The 24,805-nt window shown below is 36.4% G+C and overlaps 1 protein-coding gene across 2 annotated transcripts; it reads right to left on the reverse strand.

Annotated features, from left to right (window-relative positions):
• Nucleotides 1–596: 596 nt before the first annotated feature.
• On the reverse strand, nucleotides 597–23,308 carry LOC104603276 (uncharacterized). 2 transcript variants are annotated; one of them, XM_088899157.1, is made up of 7 exons: nucleotides 22,915–23,308; nucleotides 22,593–22,797; nucleotides 13,634–13,835; nucleotides 8,312–8,502; nucleotides 4,558–4,711; nucleotides 1,871–2,035; nucleotides 597–1,268 (listed from the first exon to the last, which is right to left on the reverse strand). In XM_088899157.1, the coding sequence occupies exons 1-7, from the start codon at nucleotides 23,093–23,095 to the stop codon at nucleotides 807–809; spliced, it is 1,560 nt and encodes a 519-aa protein (XP_088755283.1). In that variant the 5' UTR covers nucleotides 23,096–23,308; the 3' UTR covers nucleotides 597–806. The 2 variants fall into 2 exon arrangements, with proteins under 2 accessions (XP_088755283.1, XP_010265574.1); XM_010267272.3 differs by having other exon boundaries at nucleotides 22,593–22,698; nucleotides 22,915–23,231.
• Between the last annotated feature and the right edge of the window lie 1,497 nt (nucleotides 23,309–24,805).

The raw sequence follows: 24,805 nt of genomic DNA on the forward strand, positions 1-24,805 counted from the left end.
TTGAGTTGTTTAAAATGTTTTAAAAAAATGATGTATCGATGTATCCAAACTGACTTGGGTGCACTGACAATTCTTTTTTTTTTCTTTCCTTTTTGAGAGAACAGACCATAAGGCAGTGTACCCTATATGGCTACACACACCCGATACTTAATCAGTTAATCCTTGTGTATTACATCTCATAAAATTGCCTTGGGGAAAATCTCAACCCCTAAATCCTGGTGAAGGGGGGAATGGATCCAAGGTCTTTACTACTACCAGCTGGAGACCTCACAAGCTAATGGTAAGTAAGTTTGCGTTTTCATACTCACATTAGCCTGAAAGCCCAATGCGTGGGCTGCATGTAACATGTTGGACAACATTTGGATGGTCCAAACAGCCCCTCGTGGTACGCTACGCCCAAGATCCACATCAAGAGAAGCATGGCAGACTCACAAAGCTTTAGGTGCGTTTGCATCAGATTCTCATTCTGCCATTTCATGCCATTTGATGCATGCCAGCCGAAGAAATATCAACAATAGTCATTTACATCATGATATTGGTTTCTTATTGGAGTAGCCTCTCTTTATAAAAGAAAATATGTTAGTCATGCCTGTCATGGATGCAATTATAAATCAAAATAATTTTATTTCTCTTTAATGCATATTCACACTAATGAGTTTTAACTTAAGAACAAAACAAACTTAAAGCATATGAAATCTGCTCATTAATGCTTAATTGCTGCTTCCACCTTCAAACCCAACTGAAAACACGTTTCCAGCAAATTATGCTATCAATGCTTTTCCTGCTGACATTGATTCCATTAGTACTCATCTACTGGAAGAAATTGGAGCACTCGCCAATTCTTCAACTGGAGTGGCATAAGGTGAATTCCAATCTGCATCAAATATTGCTTGAAGCTGTAAAACAATGGCAGGATTGTATGTCCCAAAGCTGATACCTGCTGTTGTATAGAAGTAATCCCAGACAAGATTACTGGTTCCAATGTGTGCACGCATATCGCTAACCGCATACTTCCCATGGTTCACCCTTGTGTATCCAGGGTAAACGTTCCCTGTTTTCTTTCCGTTTTCTCTGTATGGCCCAGTGAAGTTGAAACCTGGCACCTTATAATACTTGATCTCAACTTTACCAGTACATTCATTATACTGGGATGATGCACAGAGTACGTTGGAGTAAAGGAGGGACTTCAAATAAAGATCTGTGTTTTTGATAAAATGTGCCCAGTAGGCTACTAATATCTTGACTGTTGCACCCTTGGAGAAGACAACCTGGTAATCAGATCATCCATTAGGGAATACTAACTTGATACATACAAGAGGTCTCACATTCTCAGCAAATGGAAAGTGCAAGGGGTAGTTAGTTGCAACAAGTAATCAAAATGAATATGACAAATTTGTTAAACCAAGGATCCTAAGAAAGTTCAGATTTGTCTTGCAAGATATTTTTCTTAGGTTCCAACATAAAAACTAGTTAAAGGCAGATTGATTCCAAATATTCATTGTCCACTGTCCACATCAGGTTTGCATCAAATTCAGCAATAAATTCTCAAGAAAACAACTTTAGATTTAGTAAGGCTCAATTTGGAAGGAGTACAAATACAAATATGTAGAGTGCAAAACCTTATATTTTGTATGTATTTGTACTGTACATATTTGTATTTGTACTCTTTCCAAATTGAGCCTAAAAAGCAAGAAAATATTTCAAGGGTGTGCTAAGCACATCCCAGATTTGATATATGGTACAAATCCTATAAGGAAAGACAACAATGCCGCCATTTCGATTTCAAAATGATATATGAAATTATGGATATGCTGTCTCTTCAAATACCATTCCAGAACCACCATTCAATTTTTAAACTTGAACATGTTACCTCTGAGATTGCAGATGAAAGGGATGACCAATAGACTGTCTGATTCATGTATTGAGATTGACCAAGCCAGTCCATAGTACTGATTCTAACGGTGGCCCCAGAACCAACTGATTTTATTGTATCAACCCATCCCTGTTCATCTGTCTGGTACTTCTTAAATGACAGCTGAAAAAGACATGTTTGAAAAATAAATTACATTAAAAGAAATACTAAAAGAAAATGACCAGAAGAAAAGTCATAAGAACTCTTGGGAACTTGTAAGGGTAAAGTGGAGGCCAAAACTTTATTTCAAATTTTCAAGGGGCTTAGAGAACATCTTGCAGTAACCAGTAAGCCCCAGTAAAGTGGGCAAAAGTGAATAAGATTAATGATTGACACTCAGCTAATGTCCCCTCTCCCTGGTTGTATTTATTTATTCACTTATCTTTCTAGATAAGCTCTTCTTTCTTGAGAGGGCATTTCATTAATGTCATCAACTAAATATTGAGTTGGTGAGAGCATTTTTTATGATACACTTATCTTAAAGTGCTGATTGATGCAGGACACAAAGAGGCTGATATTCAATGTTACAATCTCAACATCATCCAATTCAGATATGAGCTAGACAAATTATGGCCGTACTCAGACAACATAGTCATGAATAGAGCAAATTATTTACCTTTATTGACCTTACCGATATCTACCTTCAGTCCTAAAATCATGTCAAAACCCTCCCTAGCTCATTATTGCCCTCCTAGAAGCATCCTTAGGTCATTCTAGTTCTACATAAATTGGTATCTGAGTGGGAGATCCTTTATCAATTTGGTATGAAAGCAAGTGATCCCACCGGTGTTGCATGGACTCTCTCCTAAATGGATGATGTGTCCATGTCAGACACATTGGAATATGACACTGTGTGTTCTTGAGGAAATATCTACATACCAATTCCTTTTTTATGTTATTTGACATAAATGAATAGTTAATGTACAAGATGAATGCAATTTTTCATATCAAACACTACTTAGAAAAGTAATATTCTTCTGCACGTATATAATGTTAGAATTCAAAATTATATGAACTATTTTAATAGAATATACTTTTCCATAGACATGTCCTTGGGTCCATGTTTTCTCATCTTGCCAAGTCAGACTCTTGGACATTCATTGGATTCCCACTCCGACATCTATGTCCATGCAAAACTAGATTCTATCTTAATTGGTATTAGAGATATCAGAGTTATCTATGCATCAGACATCTTCTCTGTTTTCCCTTGCATATTCTGTTAGGGTGTCCTTGGATCAGGATGAAACTGAAGTTGCCAATTCAGTGATCTCTGGATTGAGCAGTTTGGGTTGAATTAAAGAGGGACTCAGCAAAATGCAAACTTTTAGCCTTTCAATTCTGCATTTTAGCATGGTTCCAAATGAGTGGAATTGCTAGTTATTCCAATTCTACGGAATTGAGGAGAAACCCAAGGAAAGCTAATGTTACACTACATTCTTCCTTATTGTCTTCTACTATTCTCTGTCTATCTCTATTTGCTCATAAATCTTCTTGCAATTTATATGCCCCAAATTTCTAAATTTCTATTCTTGAATCTAGTGCTGGTTATTATTATTCATGCATATTTAATATTTTAATTTATATAAAATGAACATAGTTGTCAAGGTGACGCCTAGGCAACGTGGCACCCTTTGAGGCTCGCCTCGCCCAACCACCAAGCAGTTTTGTACTATGCATTATAAAATACATTTTTATTCTTTATGTTTTGACATTATAATTATAAAATAGGCACTATTAAACTAAAATATTCATTTTGTGTGTTATACTAATTTCTTTTTATTAAACTACTACTACAACTACTAAAATAAGGGTTCAGCCCCTATGTTTTTTTAATTTTCTTTTCCTTCTTTTTCTTCTCATGAATATGTTGGTTTTCTATACTTTAACATGAACTCTATACTTTTCTTATGAAAGTTATGAATAATTATAAAGGAAATATGGTTATGGTACCTAGGGAACTACCCTAGGATCTATGTTTTCTACATAAAAAAAATCCATCGCCTAGGCGACCAGGTGCCCCCCTGTTGCCTAGCCTCACCTTGGCACCTTGAAAACTATGAAAAGGAAACTATTTTATCAGCCCTAACCTTCATACTCCCCCTCATACATCCTGACCTAAACCTTGCATCACCAATAATTAAAACCATCCAATTTCACCCTAGAATATTACCATCCTCCCTACTAATTATTTTACTCCCTCCTCATGTTAGGTAGTTTTCCTACCTATCTGCCATCACTAATAATGCAAATCCCCAGGCTAAAATTGATGTACAGTCACCACCATGAATAGAGAATGCCCTTTTTACTAAGACATGCTCTCTAGTTTACTTTGTCCCCCATAGTAATGGACTATGGAGGACACCAGGTCCAGCTGTCCAGGTATCAATGTAAATCAAGGTGAAATGGAATGTTTTTAATGATACAAGACAGCCTTGAAGCTAATTTTATGTCTCCATTCTATCCTTTTGCCAGGATGTGAGGTTTGTTGAATAGGCAACAGGGTTCAACCATTTAAAGGATTACACATATGATGCGTCAATTGAATAACCATAATGCTTGATCTGTGAAATTCAGTTCATAATTTGCATTTTGAAAGCTCAAAATCATCTTAGCAAGCAGAATGGTAGAAGAGTTTAGCAAGTTACCTCTGGTGGAGCAAAAGAAAGATAACTAGCATGAAGCTGTGATGTTGTGTTAGTACATCCAGGAGTCTCCAGTGGTAATTGAAACATAAAAGGGTCATACAATGGTGGATAACCTGTTACATGGGAAATAACCTGGTGATCAGGAATAGGTGGCCTGCCAACAAAAAGAAATCCTTATTGTCAATGTCTATCAAATTTCAGTATTATTCGTAACTGAAACAATTCTACTTGAGGATATGGTTAAAAATTGGAAAGAGAAATGGTAATTACAAATTAGTAATGTTAGAAGTCATGTAATGTGAGTGAGTGTGGCAGTAGCTTATTTTTTGCCCATTTATATAAGTTACTAAAGGAGTAGTTTGGTAACTTAATCTGCAACTAAAGATCTGGTTTTTCTCTTCACCATTTATTCTATTTTCTTTCTCTTCAGTTCTCTGCTTTTCTCTTCAATTTTCACAAGTTTAGAAAGTTTTATGACAAGTGAGGAGAACAGAGATAACTTTATGGTAATGATAATAATTTGTCCACAACTCCGTAAAAGTGTTAAAAAAACTTATGATTGGAAGAGAAAGGACTTGCATTCTTCTCATGCTGTTTGATTCTTGTGCCGCATCAGATTTCAACATGGAGAATTTATTATCTAAAGGGATATTGATGGATTCCATAGAAAGTCCACTGGTCTGTCATTCAATGGCCATGAAACTGAAAATAAGGAGCTCTTCAGAAGGAATAAGAGAAACTCTGAATTGTCTTTTGAAAAGGCATGGGACATCCAAAAATCAGGGATTCATGAAGACCACGGAGATCAAGAATCTTGAGTGCAAGATTAGTTATGAATCCAGGATAATTACCAATAGGGAAGGTTTTGGTGATAAGGATAGAAGGGCCCTATTCCAAAAACTTGAGGATTTCTAATTTTTGTTTAGTTCTTAAGAGGTATTTAGAGCTGTGGAAGTTTGGGGATGCCTAGCTTCTGATTGTTGATATTGGGTTTTGAATCACCTTTTATGTCAGAAAAAAAAAAAAAAAACTAGAGTGACATGGTGACTGTTAAGTCCTTAATTTTGCTGGACTGGGAGCATGTTATTAAGCTACTTCCAATCACAGCTTAAAGAAAAAAAAAAAAAGAAAAGAAAAGAAAAAGGGGCTTTCTTTCCAACCTGACTTTTTAAGCCTAGTCAGTCCCATGGATGGGCTGAAATAATTTAGGAAAGAAAGGAGACTGCAGTCCAATTTAGTGAACAGACCCTAAGTTAATTGGGTCTTATTTGTAATGCAATAAGCATTTAATGGGTCTGCAGTAGAGCCCATTTAATGGGACAGCAGACCCTAAAAGAATTAAATCTATATTAATTAATTTTCTTGTGAGATGTCCCACTTATTTATAAGGGGATGCCACTTGTCCTATTCTAACAAGAGGGCTTTTGTTCCCTCCTCTAACCACTTTAAGTGGGGGGACACATGTCACCCTAGGGGAGAGAGTTGTTTTCCCTTCTCCAACCACTTTAAGTGGGGGTTGTCACCTCAAGAAGGAAGAGTTTTCTTCTCCCTCCTTAACCCACTTTAAGTGGGGGGACACATATCACCCTAGGGGAGAGAGTTATTTTCCCTCCTCTAACGACTTTAAGTGGGGGGACACTTGTCACCTTAGGAAGGAAGAGTTTTCTTTTCCCTCAACCCATTTTAAGTGGGGTGACACTTAACCATCTCCCTCCTCTATATAAACCCCTCTCCTACAAGAAGGGGCTAATGCCATTTTATTGGCTAATACTAATTTATTTGCAGGATTTCTAGCACTAAGAAACAAGTGGAAAGAGAAAAGAGAAGAAGATTGGTGTGGAGAGAATAAAAAAAAAAGGAAGAGGAAGGTAGGGAATCTTGTTTTCTTCCTACACCCCTTCAAAATGATACTCCTTTGTGCTTCCCACATGAGATGGAAGACCATATTCTTTCTATTCCTCTCACTCCTTTCTTTCTTCCCTTTTTTTTCTTTTCTTCCTTGCTTCATATTGAAATACATGTAAGGAGATAACCATCTATAGCCTTGTCTATAAAACTTGGCTAATTATGGTTCCTTACTTCATTTTAACCCTAAAAACCATTACTTTATGTGAGCGAGACAATCATCTACAGCCTTATTCATGAAACTTGGCTAATTATGGTTCCTCACAGCATGATAATGCACATAACCACAATTTAAAGGCCATTTGTAGCCTTATTGATAAAATATGACTATTTATAATACATATTTACTTGTTATGTATAAAAAGATTGTTTATTTATATTTGCTAGTTTTCTCTCAAACAAAGAGGGAATATATACCAGGATTTTCAAAGGAAAATTCTGTAGAAAAATGCTACTTAGTTTAGTCTATTCATTTGTACTTTTAAATCAAAATCAAAAGGTTTTCTCTACCCCTAGCAGAGATGTAATTAAGGGAACATCTACATGATTTCCTGAATGGGACTAACCCAAACATAAAAGAAAAACCCAGTTATTAGTTTAATTGGGTGAATTATGTTATGTGAGAAATTAAACTAAAAAATTTTCCACTAACAGTGATCAAGGTGACACCTAGACACTTTTAGACTCCTATCTCCTAGGCTGCACCCAAGGCTCGCTGTATAGACAAGATGACTGCCCGACACCAATTACTTTTCTTTCTTTAATAGAGGGTCATAACCAATGTTGATCCTGGCTCTCCAGGGTCTTGGGAGAGTTTACTGGGGGTGGACAGAATACAGATTTAAACTTTGGCATTTTTTTTTGCCCAAAGTTGCTGTTCTCAGATTTGAATCCGTGTTCTCATGCTTGTCATCAGCTCATCCCAAGATTTCACCATTGCACCAAGCAATGCAACCAAAAATTTTATCATTCAACAAGGGAGACATAGAGGTTTGCAGAAAACTTAGCACCATTTAGTGGATGGATATGACCAAATCAATTAGATAGTAACTTGCATTATCTTTCTATGACCAAATTAATCAGATAGTAGCTTGCATTATCAACTCATTCTTGAGACTCTAGGAGTAACACAAATAGGTGATAAAGTGGAGAGGAAATGGACTAAAATGGATTAAATGTGCATAGGACACGTACTGTACCAATGAGAAACAATGAACTAATGCAAACTGATGCTTCTAGAAAAAAAGAACATAAGTTAGGGTCAATGTTTTAAAATGCAAACGCGTGAAGCGAGGTGTGCATGAGGTGCATGAGGCATACGCCTCGTGAAAAAAAGTATGAGGCATACGGCTCTTGCATCTCAGGTGCCAGTGCCTCTGGCATACGCCTCAGGACATTTTGGGGGTGCCTCACCAGGAGGCATGCCTACAGGCGTACACCTCCCACACCTTTTAAAACACTGGTTAAGGTAGTGAAGAAATGATTTGAGGGTCACCATTACACAAATGATATGATCCTTGATAGAGTGGAGTGGCACTGAGAAATGATTTATGAGGTCCCATTTTCCAGAACATATGATCCTTGATAGATAGGAACAACAGTGATATGATTTGAGAGTCACTATTTGATAGAAGCTATAACCCCTGATAGAATGGAATGACAAAGCATATGGTCCTTGATAGAGTGGAATGCTGAAACAAGATTCATGTATCCAACCCCATATAGTTCATATAAGGCTTTGTTCAGCTGAGTTCAGTTTGTTCAGTTGAATTTGTTTGATCAAGAGTTTAGTACTCAAATGTTAATTAGTGTTTGCTATGTGCTGAAAATCAACTCTCCTACTGCATACCTGCACCTCTCTTCAACTTGGAGAAAATGTGACCAACAAGGAACATTTCTTTGAGTCTGCCATTGTTGATCCAAAACTGTTTTTGTGTAAGATGAATTAAGAGAAGCTAGAGCCCATAGGTTGTTAAAAAAGACATCCACCTTCTTTGCTATTTTTGGACAATCAGCGAGATAAATTCCAAGTTCTTTAACCTACATATAATAAAAAGCATTGGCTAGTAAAATACTGCATATTAATTAGTAAATGAATTTCATTTCTAACTAAGAATAATAGACAATGGATCATACGTGTAAAGCTTACTCTAGAGTAATATTTTAAAGGCATTCGAGGCATATGCCTGGAGCTGCACCACCAGGCAAGGTACACTCAAAGCACCCTGAGGTGTATGTTGGAGGAACACATGCTTCAGCATAGATATCAAACACCTTTTGCATGAGGCATACACCTCTAGTATGTTTCATGCAGCTAATGCATGCCTCAAGAAAGAAAGAAAGAAAAGAAGGAAAGAAAAGAAGGAGAACTCCTCCTCTAGACCTCCGACCTCCTCCCCTTGAGGAGGCTTATACCTCCCTTGTGCTAAGGAGGCTTATGCCTCTTGCATTCTAAACTATACATCATGATTCCAGGTAGTGGAACCCCTGACATCATACCTCCACGTTTCAAAACTTTTCTCAAGAGTATGATAGTGTCCCACCTCCAATTCATTTCATGAATGTTTGACACTTTAGTGGAGGCTATAATCAAAGAGAAACTTAAATACATATAGTTTGAATGTAAAACACTAGAACCATGCATGATATCAAAGATGGTCTTTGATGGCAGCTCAAGTGCTTTTTACTTTAGCATAAGGAAGCAGCATTTTCACACAGCCTTGACATGAATTAGATGGTGCCTAAGGAAATTGTGGCATAGACCTAAACTAATATATTTCCAATTGATACCAATATTTTAAAATGCAGAGGTGTGACACAAGACATTCCACTATCCTAAGGCATGAGGCATAAACCAAAATGGCATAATCCTCTTGAGGATGGACTTTTTAATCTATAAATAATTAAAACCAAAGAAATAGATAATAAACAAATACTGTAAATATCCCAAAATAGGAAAGTTAGAAAATACACATTTGCAATTTATAATAATAAATCCATCACATTTAAATACAAAATTGAAATATCACCAATATGAAGTATCATTGTCCTTAATTATATAAGTATCACTGGCTATCAACATATCACTTCCAAAGCTGCAAATTAAAATTTTAGAATTAACAATTCACATAAATTGCATATTATTGATAGAACCAAGTCTATCGCATCATATTGAAATGAATGTAAAGCATTGAAAGAAGTCAAAGCAATGGTGCCCACACTTCTATTTATAGTATTTGATTATAAATATGCATGGCAGTTGGGGAGATTGCAAATGTGCATGAGTTGGCTGATATTTTGGGTTGCAAAGTAGGATGTTTGCCTTCAAAATACTTGGGTTTGCCATTAGGGACTAAGTGTACATCAAAAGAAATTTGGAACCCAATTCTAGAGAGGATAGACTTGAAGCTGGCTGCTTGGAAGGCTTGGTATCTTTCTAAAGGAGTTAAGGTGACTTTAATAAAAAATGTGTTGGCAAGCATTCCAGCTTATTATATGTCCATGTACTCGATCCCCTCACAGATTGAATGGAAAATGAGACCTATTTGGAATGGTTGGAAAGACTCGACCAAATATCATTTCATGAACTGGGATCAGGTTTGTAAACCACTATCACATGGAGGCTTAGGAATCAGGAAGGAAAATCTCTTTAACAAGGCACTTTTGGGAAGATGGTTTTGGAGGTTCTCTACAGAACCCAAAAATGTTTGGAGGAAGGTCATAGCTGAGAAGTATGGAATAAGCAGTAATGGCTGGGAGCCTGGGATGCAGAAAATTCTCAATTATCCTAAGGGTGTGGGGTGTGGGAAGGTATTTCTAGAGCTTTTAGCAGTTTCAATGAAGGTTTAAAGATCAAACTGGGAGATAGAAGGAAGTTATGGTTCTGGATGGACCCTTGGTGTGGTGAATTGGCATAAAGGACAGGTTTCCAACCTTGTTTAATGTTGCTGAAAACAAAATGGTCTGGGTTAGAGCTACTACAAAAGGCACTTCAATGATGGGGAACTTGATTTGGCGGCTTACCTCTTAGCTCTACTACAAAATTAGGACTCAAATCTGAATTTTCAAGATTCAAGATGCTGGAAGTGGATGTCCTCGGGGGAATTTTCAGTTAAATTCTTCTATAAAGGCTGAGTTGGAGCTAAGGGATCAATGCCCTAGTTTGGCTGTTTGGGAAACTTCTATCCCTTCAAAAGTGAAATTCTTCACATGGATAGCAACTTTGGAGAAGTGTTTGACTAAAGAAATGTTAGTAAGGAAGGGGTTCAATGTTCAAGACAGCTTGTGTGTGCTTTGTAATGCTGAGGAAGAATCAGTTAGCCATCTGTTCTTGCATTGCAGGGTTAGTACTATTGTTTGGCTTCATTTTATCAGGGCACTCAATCTGCAATGGTGTTTCCCATTTTCAGTTAAAGCACTTTACAAGAATGAAGTCTCCCGGATATGTCTAAAAAAGGGAAACTTTGTTGTCCAGTTATCCCCCTAGCTATTATGTGAGCCATTTGGAATAAAAGAAACAATAGAATTTTTGAACAGAAGTCAACACCAGAAGCAGGGGTGATAAATATGGTCATCATCATCATCCATGCCTTATCCCAACTATATGGGGTCAGCTACATGAACCCTGTTTCATCAATTTGTTCTATTTATAGCCATATCCACTGTTAAATTATTAGTGCTTAAATCATTTCTTACTACTACCTGTGTCCTTTTTGGTCTACCCCAAGCTCTTCTAGCCCCTTCAATGTGTACCAAATCACTTCTTCTAACTGGAGGGGTGATAAATATGGTATAATGGTAGTTGAAGAAATTAGAAGCTGGTTGTCTATACATAATGTATTTAAAGATGATACCTTCTCTTCTTTTTTGAAGGTGAACTTTTTAGGGGATCCCTAATGGATTATACATGTACAGTATTTCATTGTACAGAGGACCTATTTTTATTTAATGAATTATACTTAACCAGTTTACCTTTTTCAAAAAGAAATCAATATTATAATAAACAAGTTTGGAGGGAAATCCTCACCAATATTATGTTAATATGTAATGGGAAACATGATGAAACAGCTCCCTACTTTTATTTATAATATTCTATTATAAAAAATTGGCTTAAAAGGTAAGAGCATATGAGGCATAAGCCTCCAGGCTAGATGTGGTGCTTCATGTGTGTCCCTCCTCTGTACACCTCTCCACATTTTCTCAGTGCCTCAACTTCAGGTGCACCTCCAGGCATAAGCCTCCAGTGCCTTTTAACACTGGTTGATGTTGTAAAATTCCACTTTGTTAGTTACCCTTCTCACCAAAAGAATTCCTAGTTTCCATGAATTCACCAATGAAAATACTAATTTATCTTCTGGTTCACAACCAGAATTCTGTTCACTACTTGACATCTACTTTATGTCTGTAGCAGGGTAGATTCCCTATATATGTCGTATGGCAGTGTTATGCCACTGTAGAACTCTCTTGGGAGTAGGGATCTCTTTTTTGTTAATCAACCTCCCCCTTTCTTTTGGTATATTCTGTAAAGATTTTTTGGCTATTAATGAAATAAAATGCTAATAAGTCCAACCAAAGAAATGTCATGAAGCAGTATTCCCATCTTTTGATATATAGAACCACTAGATGTAGCAAGTGGCTATTAAGCATACTTGCAGGAATCAACCAAAGAATCAGAGAATTTGAATGACCATAAACCAAGTCAGAGTTTACAAACTCCCTAAAAACAGTTGATACTTTCCAGAAGTTTCCCATTTTAAGGGTTCCCAGAACATTTATCAATGAAATTCTTGTAACTATAAAATTTAGACAAATACTTGCAATACTCTGCCAAAAGATTCCATATGTTCATAATAAGGGAAATATAAAAAAAAAAAAAAAAGAGATTTAGAAACTGAAATTTTAAATGTTCATGGAATTGAGAGAAATTTGACCCTAAGCACATTTGTGTGAATATTATTTTGCATGTCTATCCATCATACATTACCATAATGAGCACTTTTATTCCTTGATCTTTTTTGAGAGTATTTTTTTGTTAGTTTGTTAGTATTAACCATGTCTATGTAATCTTTCCTCATTTTTACTTCAAGGTTCCATAGTCCATGATGCTTCCATCAAACTTAAAAACTTTATACCATTCTAAAATTTCTTCACAAACGTTCTATGAAATTTCTCAATTTTCAAGACTGAAATTTCCCTCAAAATCAAAATTGCAAACCTTGCACCAAGAGTGTCCAGATCCAAACTGTTCTCTTGTTGTAATTTAAATGTGGCAAGAAAATCATTTACCTATCAGCATCTACACAAGACAACAGAAATAAAATAAAAATCCATTAGCTTTGGGACTTGTATTTCCTCAGTAATTGTATTTCCTCAGTAATTGAGGTGCCAGGGCAACTGGATTTTGACAAAGCACTAGCTTTGGGACCATGAGATCCCTGGATAGAAGCTTAAGTGGAAAAATGCATGTTGCTGGAAATTTGGAATCAGCACTAGGAATATCAAGTGGGATTGGCTCTAGAAGTTGGTAACAGTATACGAAAGTGGATCTGAATGAAATATGAATGTGTGTACCTCATATCATAGTCTTAGTAACTCAAATTTGCCTTGAAATAAAAATTTAAGTGGTGAAAGCTAGATTAACTAGTATATAGGATTCTATTGATATTAGTCCAGTAAGTCGGAAACATATTATACCATTAGTAAGAAAGACATTTTCCATCACTTTGGCGCAACAATAAATATTTAATGTAAAACTGAGGCACTGGATAATGTTGTACCGTGACTACTGTCCATGGCAGTATGGCCTAGCATATTTATTGGCAGTATTGTATCACATTCCTGGCGTATCTCAAGTAGCTACTTGGTTAACCATATTTGATTGGTTTAAATAACAAACTCTGCAACTATAACATAGACAATCAGTGAAATTATCTTAACAGAATATTCATTAATTTTAGTCTTTCACCCAACAACAAATAATCAATATTTTTTTGGTAAAATTCTATATTGCACACTTTATTTGTTTTCATATTTTTATGAAAAATGTAAAGCAAGAATCAAACTATATTTCTGAAAAAAAGGATAACAATATACAAGTATAGCCAATAGAAAGATCATACCTTCTTTAACAAATATAGAAGATTATTTTTCTATTGAATGTATAAGTGAATACCTGAGTGAGAGATTTCCAGTCATTGTTAGCAGAGCCAATATAGACATCTTTATGATCTGATATCCAAACTTTTGCATGGACAATGCCAGATCCCCACCATTTATCAAGCAGCAATGTCACAGCTTCCACATTTGGCCTCCCTGAAGCGAGATTAGATGATTCATTGGTATAGTCAGGATAGACTCCAGAGTGCTGTAAAATCCTATAACAAATCCAATTCCAGGACAAAGACACATGAGTTTAGTTACATAATCCAGAAAGGAATTGCACAAAGAAGCCAACGTCCTTTAGATGATAGAACATGGGGTACTGCTATAATGGAGTTGACAAGCATGAGGAGGGTGCATGGACCAATAATCCATATAACCATAGTTATCCAAATCATTGTCATTATTCAAAAAAGGGACTAAAATACAATGTTGTAAATTAAGCAGGTGAAGAAGAGAATGAAGAGAAAAAGCCCTTATTAGTTCCTATATTTCAGGCAATGTTGAGGGGAAATCAGGCTTCTAATGTGTGAGGCCCACAAGGCTCCTAGAGGTCCAACTGACCTAGGCAATCTCTAAGAGGTTCTAACTAAGAGATTGGTGACCTTTGGGTAAAAATAGGATCAGTAGTCAAGAAGTCATTGAATTACAGATTTTCAGGCATTGGAGGGCATTTCTGCAAACTTCCATAGTTTTCAGATTTGAAGAAATTCTTGAATTTAATTTATTTAGTAGATCCTGGTAAGTTTAACAATGTGGTTTAGGATGCCTAGAAACTTTAGGAAGGGATGTCTTGTGAGGTCCACAAAGATTCTTTGGCATAAGGTTGAAATCATGTCATTTTACCCAAATACAGAAAGGATACAGACAGATATGGTATCAGAGAAGAAATTTATACTAAAAATCAAAGCATCCAGCACAATACAACACTCTGTATAGGAATCTAGCTATCATAGTTCTCATCTTTCCCAGAAAGAGAACTTAGGACCTAATAAGTCATGAACTTGAGATGCAGACTCTGGAAAAAGGAAAGAATCCATGAAGAAACAAACCAGTTTCTTCCATTTCCACATCATTTATATTTTTTTATGAAACTGCGGAGTATTGTATTGTATTAGATGTTCCAAAAAATACAAAAAGAACCCCTGTACATTGAGGATATAAACCATCCATGTACATCAATCCACCATTTTCAATTCTTTATGATTGTACAAAAAGATTTTCCAAAAATAAGAGCTATGGTTTCTTCCTTTAAATAATTTATGATTTGCCAATCACAAAAATAGCATTCCATATTCCTCTTTATCACCTCTTAAACTAAGCCTTTCTTTCCTTTAAATATTCTATCATTTCTTTCATCCCACACCACCCAAACACTGTCGCAGGTATGACACTCCATGCTACTCTTCCATTCTTACTTAAATCTTTCAAATCCCACCCTCCAAGAAAAGATTGTACGTCCTCCAGAAAGCACATTTCAACTGCTGCAAACATATTCACCATTTTTATCCAAATATCTGTAAGAGAAATCACAGTTGATCAATAAATGGTTGATTGTTTCTCTATTTCTGTTGCATACCACCCTAAATCTTCTACTTGTATACCCCTCCTTGCCAAGTTATCTCTATTCAAACTTTTATTCCAAATTTCAGTAAATTTTCATGAGGGGCCTTCTATCACACTAGACATCCTTCCGTAAAAGGACCCTTCCTCCATTCCCCACTTCATATCTTATACCCTTCATGAATTGCTGATGGGCTTTTTGACTCCCTCTCCACACTGAGCATCCATGTGAAGAAGCTCCTTGCACCTACTTCCCAACCTCTATTGCTATTCGCATACTTAGCCACCTCTACTGATGCAGATGCAGAAGCAAGGAAAAGAATTCATGGGGAAACAAACCAACTTTTTTTATCAGAAACACAGAAAAGGATTCATTAAATTTAGATAAAAAGGTACAACAAGAAGTTGTGGAAAGATATAACAGACTCAAGAGTACATATTAAGCCCAGAAAATTACAAGTGAGCCCAATACATAGACTGTCTCTGAACCCCTTGCTTAGCCAGCCCATCCGCCAAATGGTTTGCAGATCTTCTCACCCAACTGACCTGAATCATCATTTCTTTAGATAGCCCTTTGAACCTTCTATAATCATTCCTTAAATTCCAAATTACCTTCTCCCTTTTTCAGCCAGCTCACAATTGTTCTCGAGTCCCCTTCAATAATCAGCCTTTCAATACCCAATTCTTTTTCTTTCTCCACCCCATAAACTGCTGCCAAAATTCTGATCTGAGTACATCACCTTGCCCAATTGGACCTGAGTACAATGAGAGTATAACTCCTTTTTCATCCTTAATTACACCACCAATACCTGATAGACCTGGATTACCCACCCAACTTTCCAATTCCTATGCCAAAATTTTTGGGTATCTAAGAATAGGGTTCTGTTTTTAGATTTTTATTTCTGTTTCAAAATTCCCATTTATGGTAAATCTTGGGAGTTGGGGTTACTATTTATAGCAATTCTTGTAATTACCATTTTTAGTAATCTCTGATGTATTTAAAGTAAGCCAGTTGTAGTGGGATAAAAAATGAGTTATTAGAGTTGTTTAGGAGTTGGAGTCCTTATTTAAGTGTCATAATGGGTTACATATGGATTTGTCTTAGTCCTAAAACAATTGGAAGTTGCTTTGGGTTGGTTTCCTAGTCCAATTTGGAGTTTGTAAAGGGTCATCCGAGCTCATGTATTGAGTCTATAAAAAGAGACATTCTAATTGCAAGAAGAGAAGAGTGATTTGAAGAAATAAAGTTTGGTTTAGTGAATTCTGGTTGTTACCATAAATTTCTCTTTTTTCCCCTCTCTTTCACCTGTTTCTTCTTCCAAGTGACCTATCTCATTGTTGTTTACCCAACAGCAAGCATTCTACTTGCTTGAGTTGCTTCTCCATCCATATTCTTCATCTTAATCACTTACACCCTTCATTCACCCCACAAATCCCACCACTAGATCCTAAATTAGTAGGATCCCTCAAGGATCAAAATACCAATATGCATGACACCCAAAGTTGGGCATCATGCATATCAATATGATCAATACTCTCCTTTTTTTATTTTAGAATCACTAGGGGGTTGTGAAATAATCCTCCAAGCTTTTAAATATAATATTTTAAAACACTGCCGTATCAGTGTATCCATGCATATCTGGATGCACCAATATGGATATGATACGCCCAATGGGGTGTATCATATCAATATTTCAATCCTTGGAACCCCTACCCCGTCCTATATCAACTACCCTACCTCATAGACTGTTTGGTTGGTCATTAAGGCGGTGTTTGGCATCGTGTTCATCTCGTGGACGGGACCGTTTCGGTCCAGTCCACAGGATGAACACCTGTTCGGCTGGCTGTGGACGGGACCGGTCCACACTATATCGTGGGCCGGTCCCGTCCACACCCCAATTTCTCATCCACGGCAAAAACTCGTGGTTAGGGCCCGTCCACAGTCTATTTTTGATCCCCTGCTTCACACTCTTCTTGAAAGGCTGAAACCCTATTGCTTGTATCACATTTTAATATTTTTGTCAGTAAAATATTAATTATTTTACTTAATTTTTATTTTTTTAATTTTTAATGTTTTTATTAATAAAATAATATTTTTAAATATTTAAAATATATTTTTAAATTTTTAATTATTTTACTATTGTTTTTATAAAAAATAATATTTATTGGTTAATATTAATTCATTGATGCATTTTTCAACATATTTATCATATAAAATGAAAAAATTAGATATTTATGATTAACTGTGTAGATCATTCATAAAATGTATATGAGATGCATGGAATCAAAAAGTGTGGAGTGTACTGGTCCACACTACTACAAAATGCCACTGTGGGTGTGGACTGGTCCAGTCCACAGTTCAGAACAGATGTGGACTATGGTGTGGTGTGGATAGGTCCCTGCCACAGGGTGTGGTTTCTCATCCACACTACAAAACACCCCCTAAACCTCCAAAGCCAAATTCCTAATAAAGAAGTGTTCACCTGATCACCTTCATTCTTCTAATCCCTACTCCACCTTGTTTCTTACCCATGCAAACTTCTTCCAACTAACCAAGTAGCACTTAGCTTCATCCTTCCAAGTTCTCCACAAAACATCCCACATCTAGCAGCCATCCTTGCTGGGATTGGGAATAAAGAAAGGACACAATGGAAGGGATGACAACACACTCTTAATGAGTGTAATCTTCCCCCCTTTAGACAAATATTTCACTTTCCATGGTGCTGACTTCTTGTCCATCCTCTCCAATATTGGTTCTCATATAGATTTAGAACTACATTTAGCCCCTAATGGCATTCCCAAATATTTTATGGGGAGTTTACCCACCTTGCATCCTAGGGATGTAAATGGGCTGGTTCTACCCGACAGACCTGGACCAACTGAACCAATTATAGCGGTTCTGGTTCTGTGGTTTTGTCCCAATTATTAATTGGGTTGGTTCTGGTTCTTGCTTGTTCTGAACCAACTCAGACCTTAATAATAAATAAAGGTTTCCTAGTTTCTTGTTTTTTTATTGTCTTTTATGTGTAAAAATATAAATTTTTGAGAGGTCATATATAAGATAATTTTGATTTAAAACACTTGATTTATTAATTTATAAATAATTTATTATTTTACTATCATATTTATTAATATTAGTTTTTTTTGAAGAGTAAAATGAGAAAATTATAAAATTATATTATCAAAAACAAATTTTTAGGTTGTTCTTTATTTAAGTAATTATTGCTATCAGTATAATCAGGTCTAGTTGGGTTAGACTTGATTATCCCGATTATTAATCGGGATGGTTCTATTTCTATGATTTTGTTTTGATTAATAATCGGGACGGGACTGGTATATACAGACTGTCCTGAACTAGACCTGACCCATTGAAAGCCCTATTGAGTCCCCATCATCAATATAGTCATCTGACTCAGCCACCTCACCTAGTGCCTTTAATTCACTTTTTTTAATATTTATATGACATCTTGTAACCACTTCAAAACATCTTAGGACAGCCTTAATGTTCCACAGCTGATCTTGTTAGGTGTCACAAAATAGAAGAGTATCATTAGCAAACTGCAAAAGAGTTGCCTCTACCTCACCATCTCCCACCTTAAAACCTTCAATGAGACCCCCTGAGTAAGCTCTTTTCACCATTCTACTAAGTGCCTCAGCTATGCAAATGAAGAGAAGGGGTGACAAGGGTTCACCTTTCTACTGCCCCTAGAACTTTTAAACTTTTCGCTAGAACTTCCATTCAACACTACCAAAAATGTAGGTGTTGTTATACACACATTGATCCAATTTCTCCACCTTGTTCCAAATTTTTTTCTTCTTAACATATAATCCAAGAACTTCCAACTTGCATTATCACAGGCCCCTTCCATCTTAACTTTGCATAGCAAACCTGTGGCCCCACTTTGTCTCCTTGAGTCTATAATTTCATTTGCCACCAGCACTCCATCTGTAACCAGTCTGCCCATTATAAAGGCTCCTTAGGTCTCATAAATTAAAGATTCCATAACCTTCCTCATCCTCTTAGCCAATATTTAGCAATTATTTTCTTCAAGCTCCCCACAAGACTGATTGGCCTAAAATCAGTCAATTTTACTGCTCCCTTCTTTTTTGGAGCCTTCAGCTGCGTTTGTTTGCGGTGTAAATACCGGACCGGAGGAGTTTTACACTTCGATCCATTGATCCGTTTTGTAGCCATTTGGATGAAATGTAAATGACCACTGAAAATCGATGTAAAACTCCTCGCAGGTCGAGTTTTACATCGCTAATCGAGGGAAATTTATCTCTCATAAAAACAATGTAAATCTTTACATCGATAATCACCACTCTTTTAAACCAATGAGTGCAGAACTCCTCTGGTCTGGTATTTACACTGCATTCAAACGCAGCCTTCATGGTGAAAGTATGGTATAGACTTCTTTCCGGAGCTCCTTTGTCATGGAATTCCTCTATAACTTTTTTTTTTGAAAATAAATAAAAAAGAAAAACTATTAAAAAAGAGGAGAAGTACAAATATGTGATAAGACATCGCCCACCAAGAAAATCAAAACAAACACCCTTTTTCTTCACCAAATTCCCTTGGACCAAAAACCATAGCCCAACGCAAAAACTTCTAAACTTCCACAACAAATCCAAAAAGAATTTGAACTGAGACTCGAATTTACCCCCCTACATCACCAAACCTAAAAACCTAAAACCAACACAACTTTCCATCCCAAAAAATCAAACTTAGAAAATCCCCCCAAAGAAACCCCCCCCTTCATAGTTGCAATTAGATTTTCCCAATCACTCCAAACCTTTGTTGGTTGAAAAAAGAGCCCCTTTACTTTTCTTCAAAACTCTTTGTCTTCTTTGCCCTTTTGTTGAGTCCAACCCCAAATAATCCTCCCTTTTGTCTAGCAAAAACTTTTGAAACCAGGATAGTCCAATTATTTTTTGGTGTTTAAACCTTCATACAACATTAGGAAGAGTTGTACAGTTCTTTGTATCCTTGTGAATATCAGTGATCCTTTCCAACTCTAAAACCACATTCTTCCCAAACACTTGCTCTGCTACCACCTTATCGTCCTCCTTCAGCATAACCCTAACATCTATTAGTGATTTACCTTTATCTTCTTCAACCATATTTATCAATGAAGTGTCTAAACAATTTGTCCTTTTCTCTACCCTCAAAAAACCCACCAGACTTTTCCTTCAACTCCTTAAAGACTTTCCTGGAAAATTCCTCTGCCCCAATGAAGGATAAGACCAAATTTTGACTCACCTCTACCACTGTATTGACCACCATTTCCAAGTCAACAACCCTACCAACTTCATGAATTTCATCCATCAAAATTTTGTCTTCCCTTAAGTCCATATCTTCCTCCTCTTTATTTTCAATCTTCAAATCTTCACTGATTGGTTTTGTTTTCTACTTTCTCTTTTACAAGTTGTAACTCCATTAACCACACTACCTTCAATACCTTCACATCTTCCCTTTCCTTCCAAAAGCCCATCTTTTTCTTGGCTCTCTTTTGAGCTTTCCCTTTCAAAATTTTCATCTTTTCTCAATACATTCCCTACTTTTTCTTTTTTCCCCTCCAAACTCTTTGTACCTTCTTAACTTCTACTGATATCAACCACTTCATTCCCTACCCTATTCTCGCCCTCAATGTGATGCCATTCACTAGCTTCAAAATGAACCTATAACTCGTCCAAAACATCAGTTGTAATCCCCTCCTCACCATTTTCACCTTTTGTGCTCCCCCTCCAACTTCAATACATCCCCCTTATGTCCCAACAATTTTTGTGGAAAGCCATTGTGAACCCATGAGGAGCAGACACCTTGCCCCCTTCCAAACTAATTGGCTACAAAACTTCTTCAATAAACACTTTTTCCACTTCCTTAGCCTAATCCTCCAAGATACCCTCAAAATGCAAACCATCCAAACCAGGTGTGTGGGTCCAACCTTCCTTATACAAATCTGAATAACATTTAGTGATGCAATCCTTCATTTGACCTTCATCCTCATTTACTTCACCTTCTATCTCCACCCTTGCGATAAGGTTTTCTCTCCTCCTTGCATTGGCCATTTTATGAAAAGACTTTGTATTAGTATCCCGCCCCCTCCTTCAACCAAGTGCATCTTGGTTGTTGTCTCTATTTAATTTCTTCTTGATATGATAACTTGTTATGCTCTAACTTTGCTTTCTCTCTCATCATCCTCTTTTCTAATTTATCATTTGTAATATTTGGGTGCTCTTAACTTTGGTTGACATGAGTCTTTTCTACATTTACCAGAGTTCTTAGAATTTTGAAAAGCTAAGTTTGTAACCACATCATTTTTCTTGCATCCAAAGTTTAAGTTGAGCAATACTTGACTCTACTTGACTTGATTTCGGTGTCATTAAATAGGTTTTTCAATTATCTATCCAGTCAGAAGATCTTATGAATCTAATGTTTGCAAAAAGTTAGGGTCATTTTGGTAATAGACTTTTAAGTGATGTAACAGGATTAGAAGGTTTCTAGTTTTCAGGTCTACCTAAGATTTTCCTCTAGTTTGTTTAGTTTTAGTAGAATAGAATTAAAAATGAGTATTTCCAGTTGGTTTAGGAATTAGGAGTAAGAGTTCATATTCAAGTGTCCCTATGCATTACATCCGGGTTTGTCTTTTGTAAAGAAACTAAGAGTTGTTTCTGGTTACTTTCCAAGTTGGAATTGGAGTCTGTAAAGGGAGATCTAATACAGGTTGTTTCCAAGCTTAGGTGAATCTCAGGAACTGTGCTGCCATAAATCCCTTGCACAGATTGGGAAGCTTTGACTATCTTCAAGAAGAGTGTAATATGCCTCCTCAATTAGACCCGTTTTGCATGGACATAGGAGTCAGAATCTTATGCATGTCTAAAAGTTTGACTTGGCAATATGGGGAAACATGGACATTCATCTTTTACATTAGCTATTCATTTATATCAAATAAGCTAGGAGATAAAAAGGAAATGTTACTTAGAAGTATACTCAAGAATCCATTGAGTGTTGGACTCCGACATGTTCCCGACACAGACACGTCCGCCATTTAGGAGAGTCATGTAATACTTTAGACCCAGTAATTCATAATTATGTGAAACTTAATATTCTGGCATTTTCACCCGACTCTAATACTATTGTATCATCAGCGGATTGAAGATTTCTGTATGCAGATTCTCCATGATGTCAATTCGTCTTTCTAACCATAATTAAACAGCAACTAACAAAACTAATAGAAATGAAAGTATGAATGAGAAGAAACACAGAGAATTAGCAAGTGTCATGTTCTATAAAAGAAAAGTCTCATATCAATATTTAAAACCATATAAATCAGATGCAATACCAATAAAGAAGTTAAAAAAAACAATGGTAACAATAACACAATTATCCAATAAACTCGTAATTATACCTGATGCTGACGTTACGGTCAGCTGCACTTTCGATAGCGCTATAAACGGTGAAACCCTCGTTGGCTCCAAAGCGCTTCATACGGGACTTAGAGTAGCCAAAATCTCCTGACCAAGGATCATCAGGATGCGCTAAGAATTGCCAATATTGTGCGATTATGTTTAGTCCCTTAGTAGAATTTCCGGCCAACCACCGGAAAACATCAGCTAATAACGTTTTTCAGTGAGGTACCGGCGAAAATGAAATTAGCTAATCAGATGGGAAATAAAGAAAGAAAAGAAGAGCAAAGACAAATTAGCTTGATATTGATGAAGGTTCATTACCGGTGGAGAGAACACCATTGATGCGAGGGAGGTCAGGCATGTCTGTGGGGATTGACTGGACGAGCCATGCTTTGCACTGAGAAGCAGGAACAGAGTGGAGCGGTCGAGCAAATGAGACGAAGCAGAGATTGGATACGAGAAGAAGCAAAGAAACGATCGTGGTTGGCACTGTAATCTTCATCTCTCTCTCTCTCTCTCTCTCTCTCTCTCTCTCTCTCTCTCTCTCTCTCCCTCCCTCTCTCTCTCTCTGCGTCTCTGCAAGCTTGCTTGAGACTTGAATTGAGAGATGGAGATGGATGAAGCCTAGAGTCGAAACAGTAACGTGTGGAGTGAAGAAACGAAAGATTTCGAAATTCGAAAGTCAAATGGACCGTCGAACATGTAAGGATCGCGCGTGGTCTGAAACAGAGGGAGCTTTTATAGGCACGGGGGGCCTGTCTTGACCCGCTCCAGCTCGGGCTGAGGCGTTGCGTAGACGAGTCGAGGTAACTCACCCAAGAGCCCGATTCCAGGACAGAACTCAGGAGAGCCACGGCCCACAAGTGCGTTACATGGGCCCCATTATGGGCCCCGTAATCCAATTTGGATTGCAATGCGAAGCTTCCTTTCCACAGCCCATCCATCTCGGCCTGTGGCGGTATCTTGCATTGCGATTTGCGAAGGGGATACTCGGGGCCACAAATAAAACTACTAAGATGGAGGGGCAAATGCCAGGGAAACTCGTCCACCTTCGTTAGTGTTTCCTACTTCCTACTTTCCTAGTATTGGGCGTACACCCAGAGGGAAGAACCTTACTTGCATCTAGGGTTATAATCATATTAGATAGCTACATCCGCATTTGATTCGATTATTAAATATTTGGATCTAAAGTTAATTCGAAATCAGATATTTCAAGTTCCAATTTATTTTACATCAATTTTATTGTGCTTAAATTGACAAAAGGGTTTAACCGTGATATCGAAAAGACATAATATTAAAAAAACTTGTAACCAATCAAGTGATATCATAAAAGTGATAACCATGGTTTAAAGTATTGATATGATCGGGTGTATCATATCGTATCTTTTGAAAATGATATGCCTGTTTCAGACCCCAATTTTTTTTAATAATAAAAAGCAGGCTAAAAGCTTCCAAAAAAAAACAAAATTTGAAAAAAAAAATAGAGTTTCGGCCATTTCTAAGTGTCGTTACGATATGGCCGAAACTCGTATTGTATCAATACTTTGAACCTTGGTGATAACCAATCAAGTGGGGTGATTGATTAAATCCCTTCCCTATCCTCTCTTAAAATATGTTTTTGATAAAACTAATTATTTTTAACTTATACATATGAAATAAATAAATATAAATATTAATTTTATTAGTCATAAACTTATTATAATTATATATACATAATAATAATAATAATAATAATAATAATAATAATAATCTATATATATATATTAAAAGTGGTCCTGCCATGTCAGCATAGCTCTCCTTGCAGAAAACCCCTTCCTAATTTTCTGTTTTTTTTAATTTTAATTTTTTTAATTCTACATAATTACCCATTAAATCAATAAGGAAATCACATATACCTAACTATTTCTAACAACCATAAAGCTTTTCTAATGTTTAGCCAAGTGGCACCACTTTGCACCACTTCCTCCTAAATTGTCTCTAATTCCTATTTATCTCCTTAATTATCTCTAACTCCTATTTATCTCTTAAATTATCTCTAATTTAGTAGAGAGATTCTATCTTAAACTATCTCTAATTCCTATTTATCCTCTCCCCCACTTTTTATCTATATCTATCTAAAGAAAGTTTCAATTAAAAAAATTCAGAACTACTTAAATGTTATAATGAAATTATATACTAAATTTAAAATATTTATTCAAAACACAAAAAATTA

Source organism: Nelumbo nucifera, chromosome 2 (assembly GCF_055504915.1).
Source record: "Nelumbo nucifera cultivar China Antique chromosome 2, China Antique-T2T, whole genome shotgun sequence".
Taxonomy (NCBI): domain Eukaryota; kingdom Viridiplantae; phylum Streptophyta; class Magnoliopsida; order Proteales; family Nelumbonaceae; genus Nelumbo; species Nelumbo nucifera.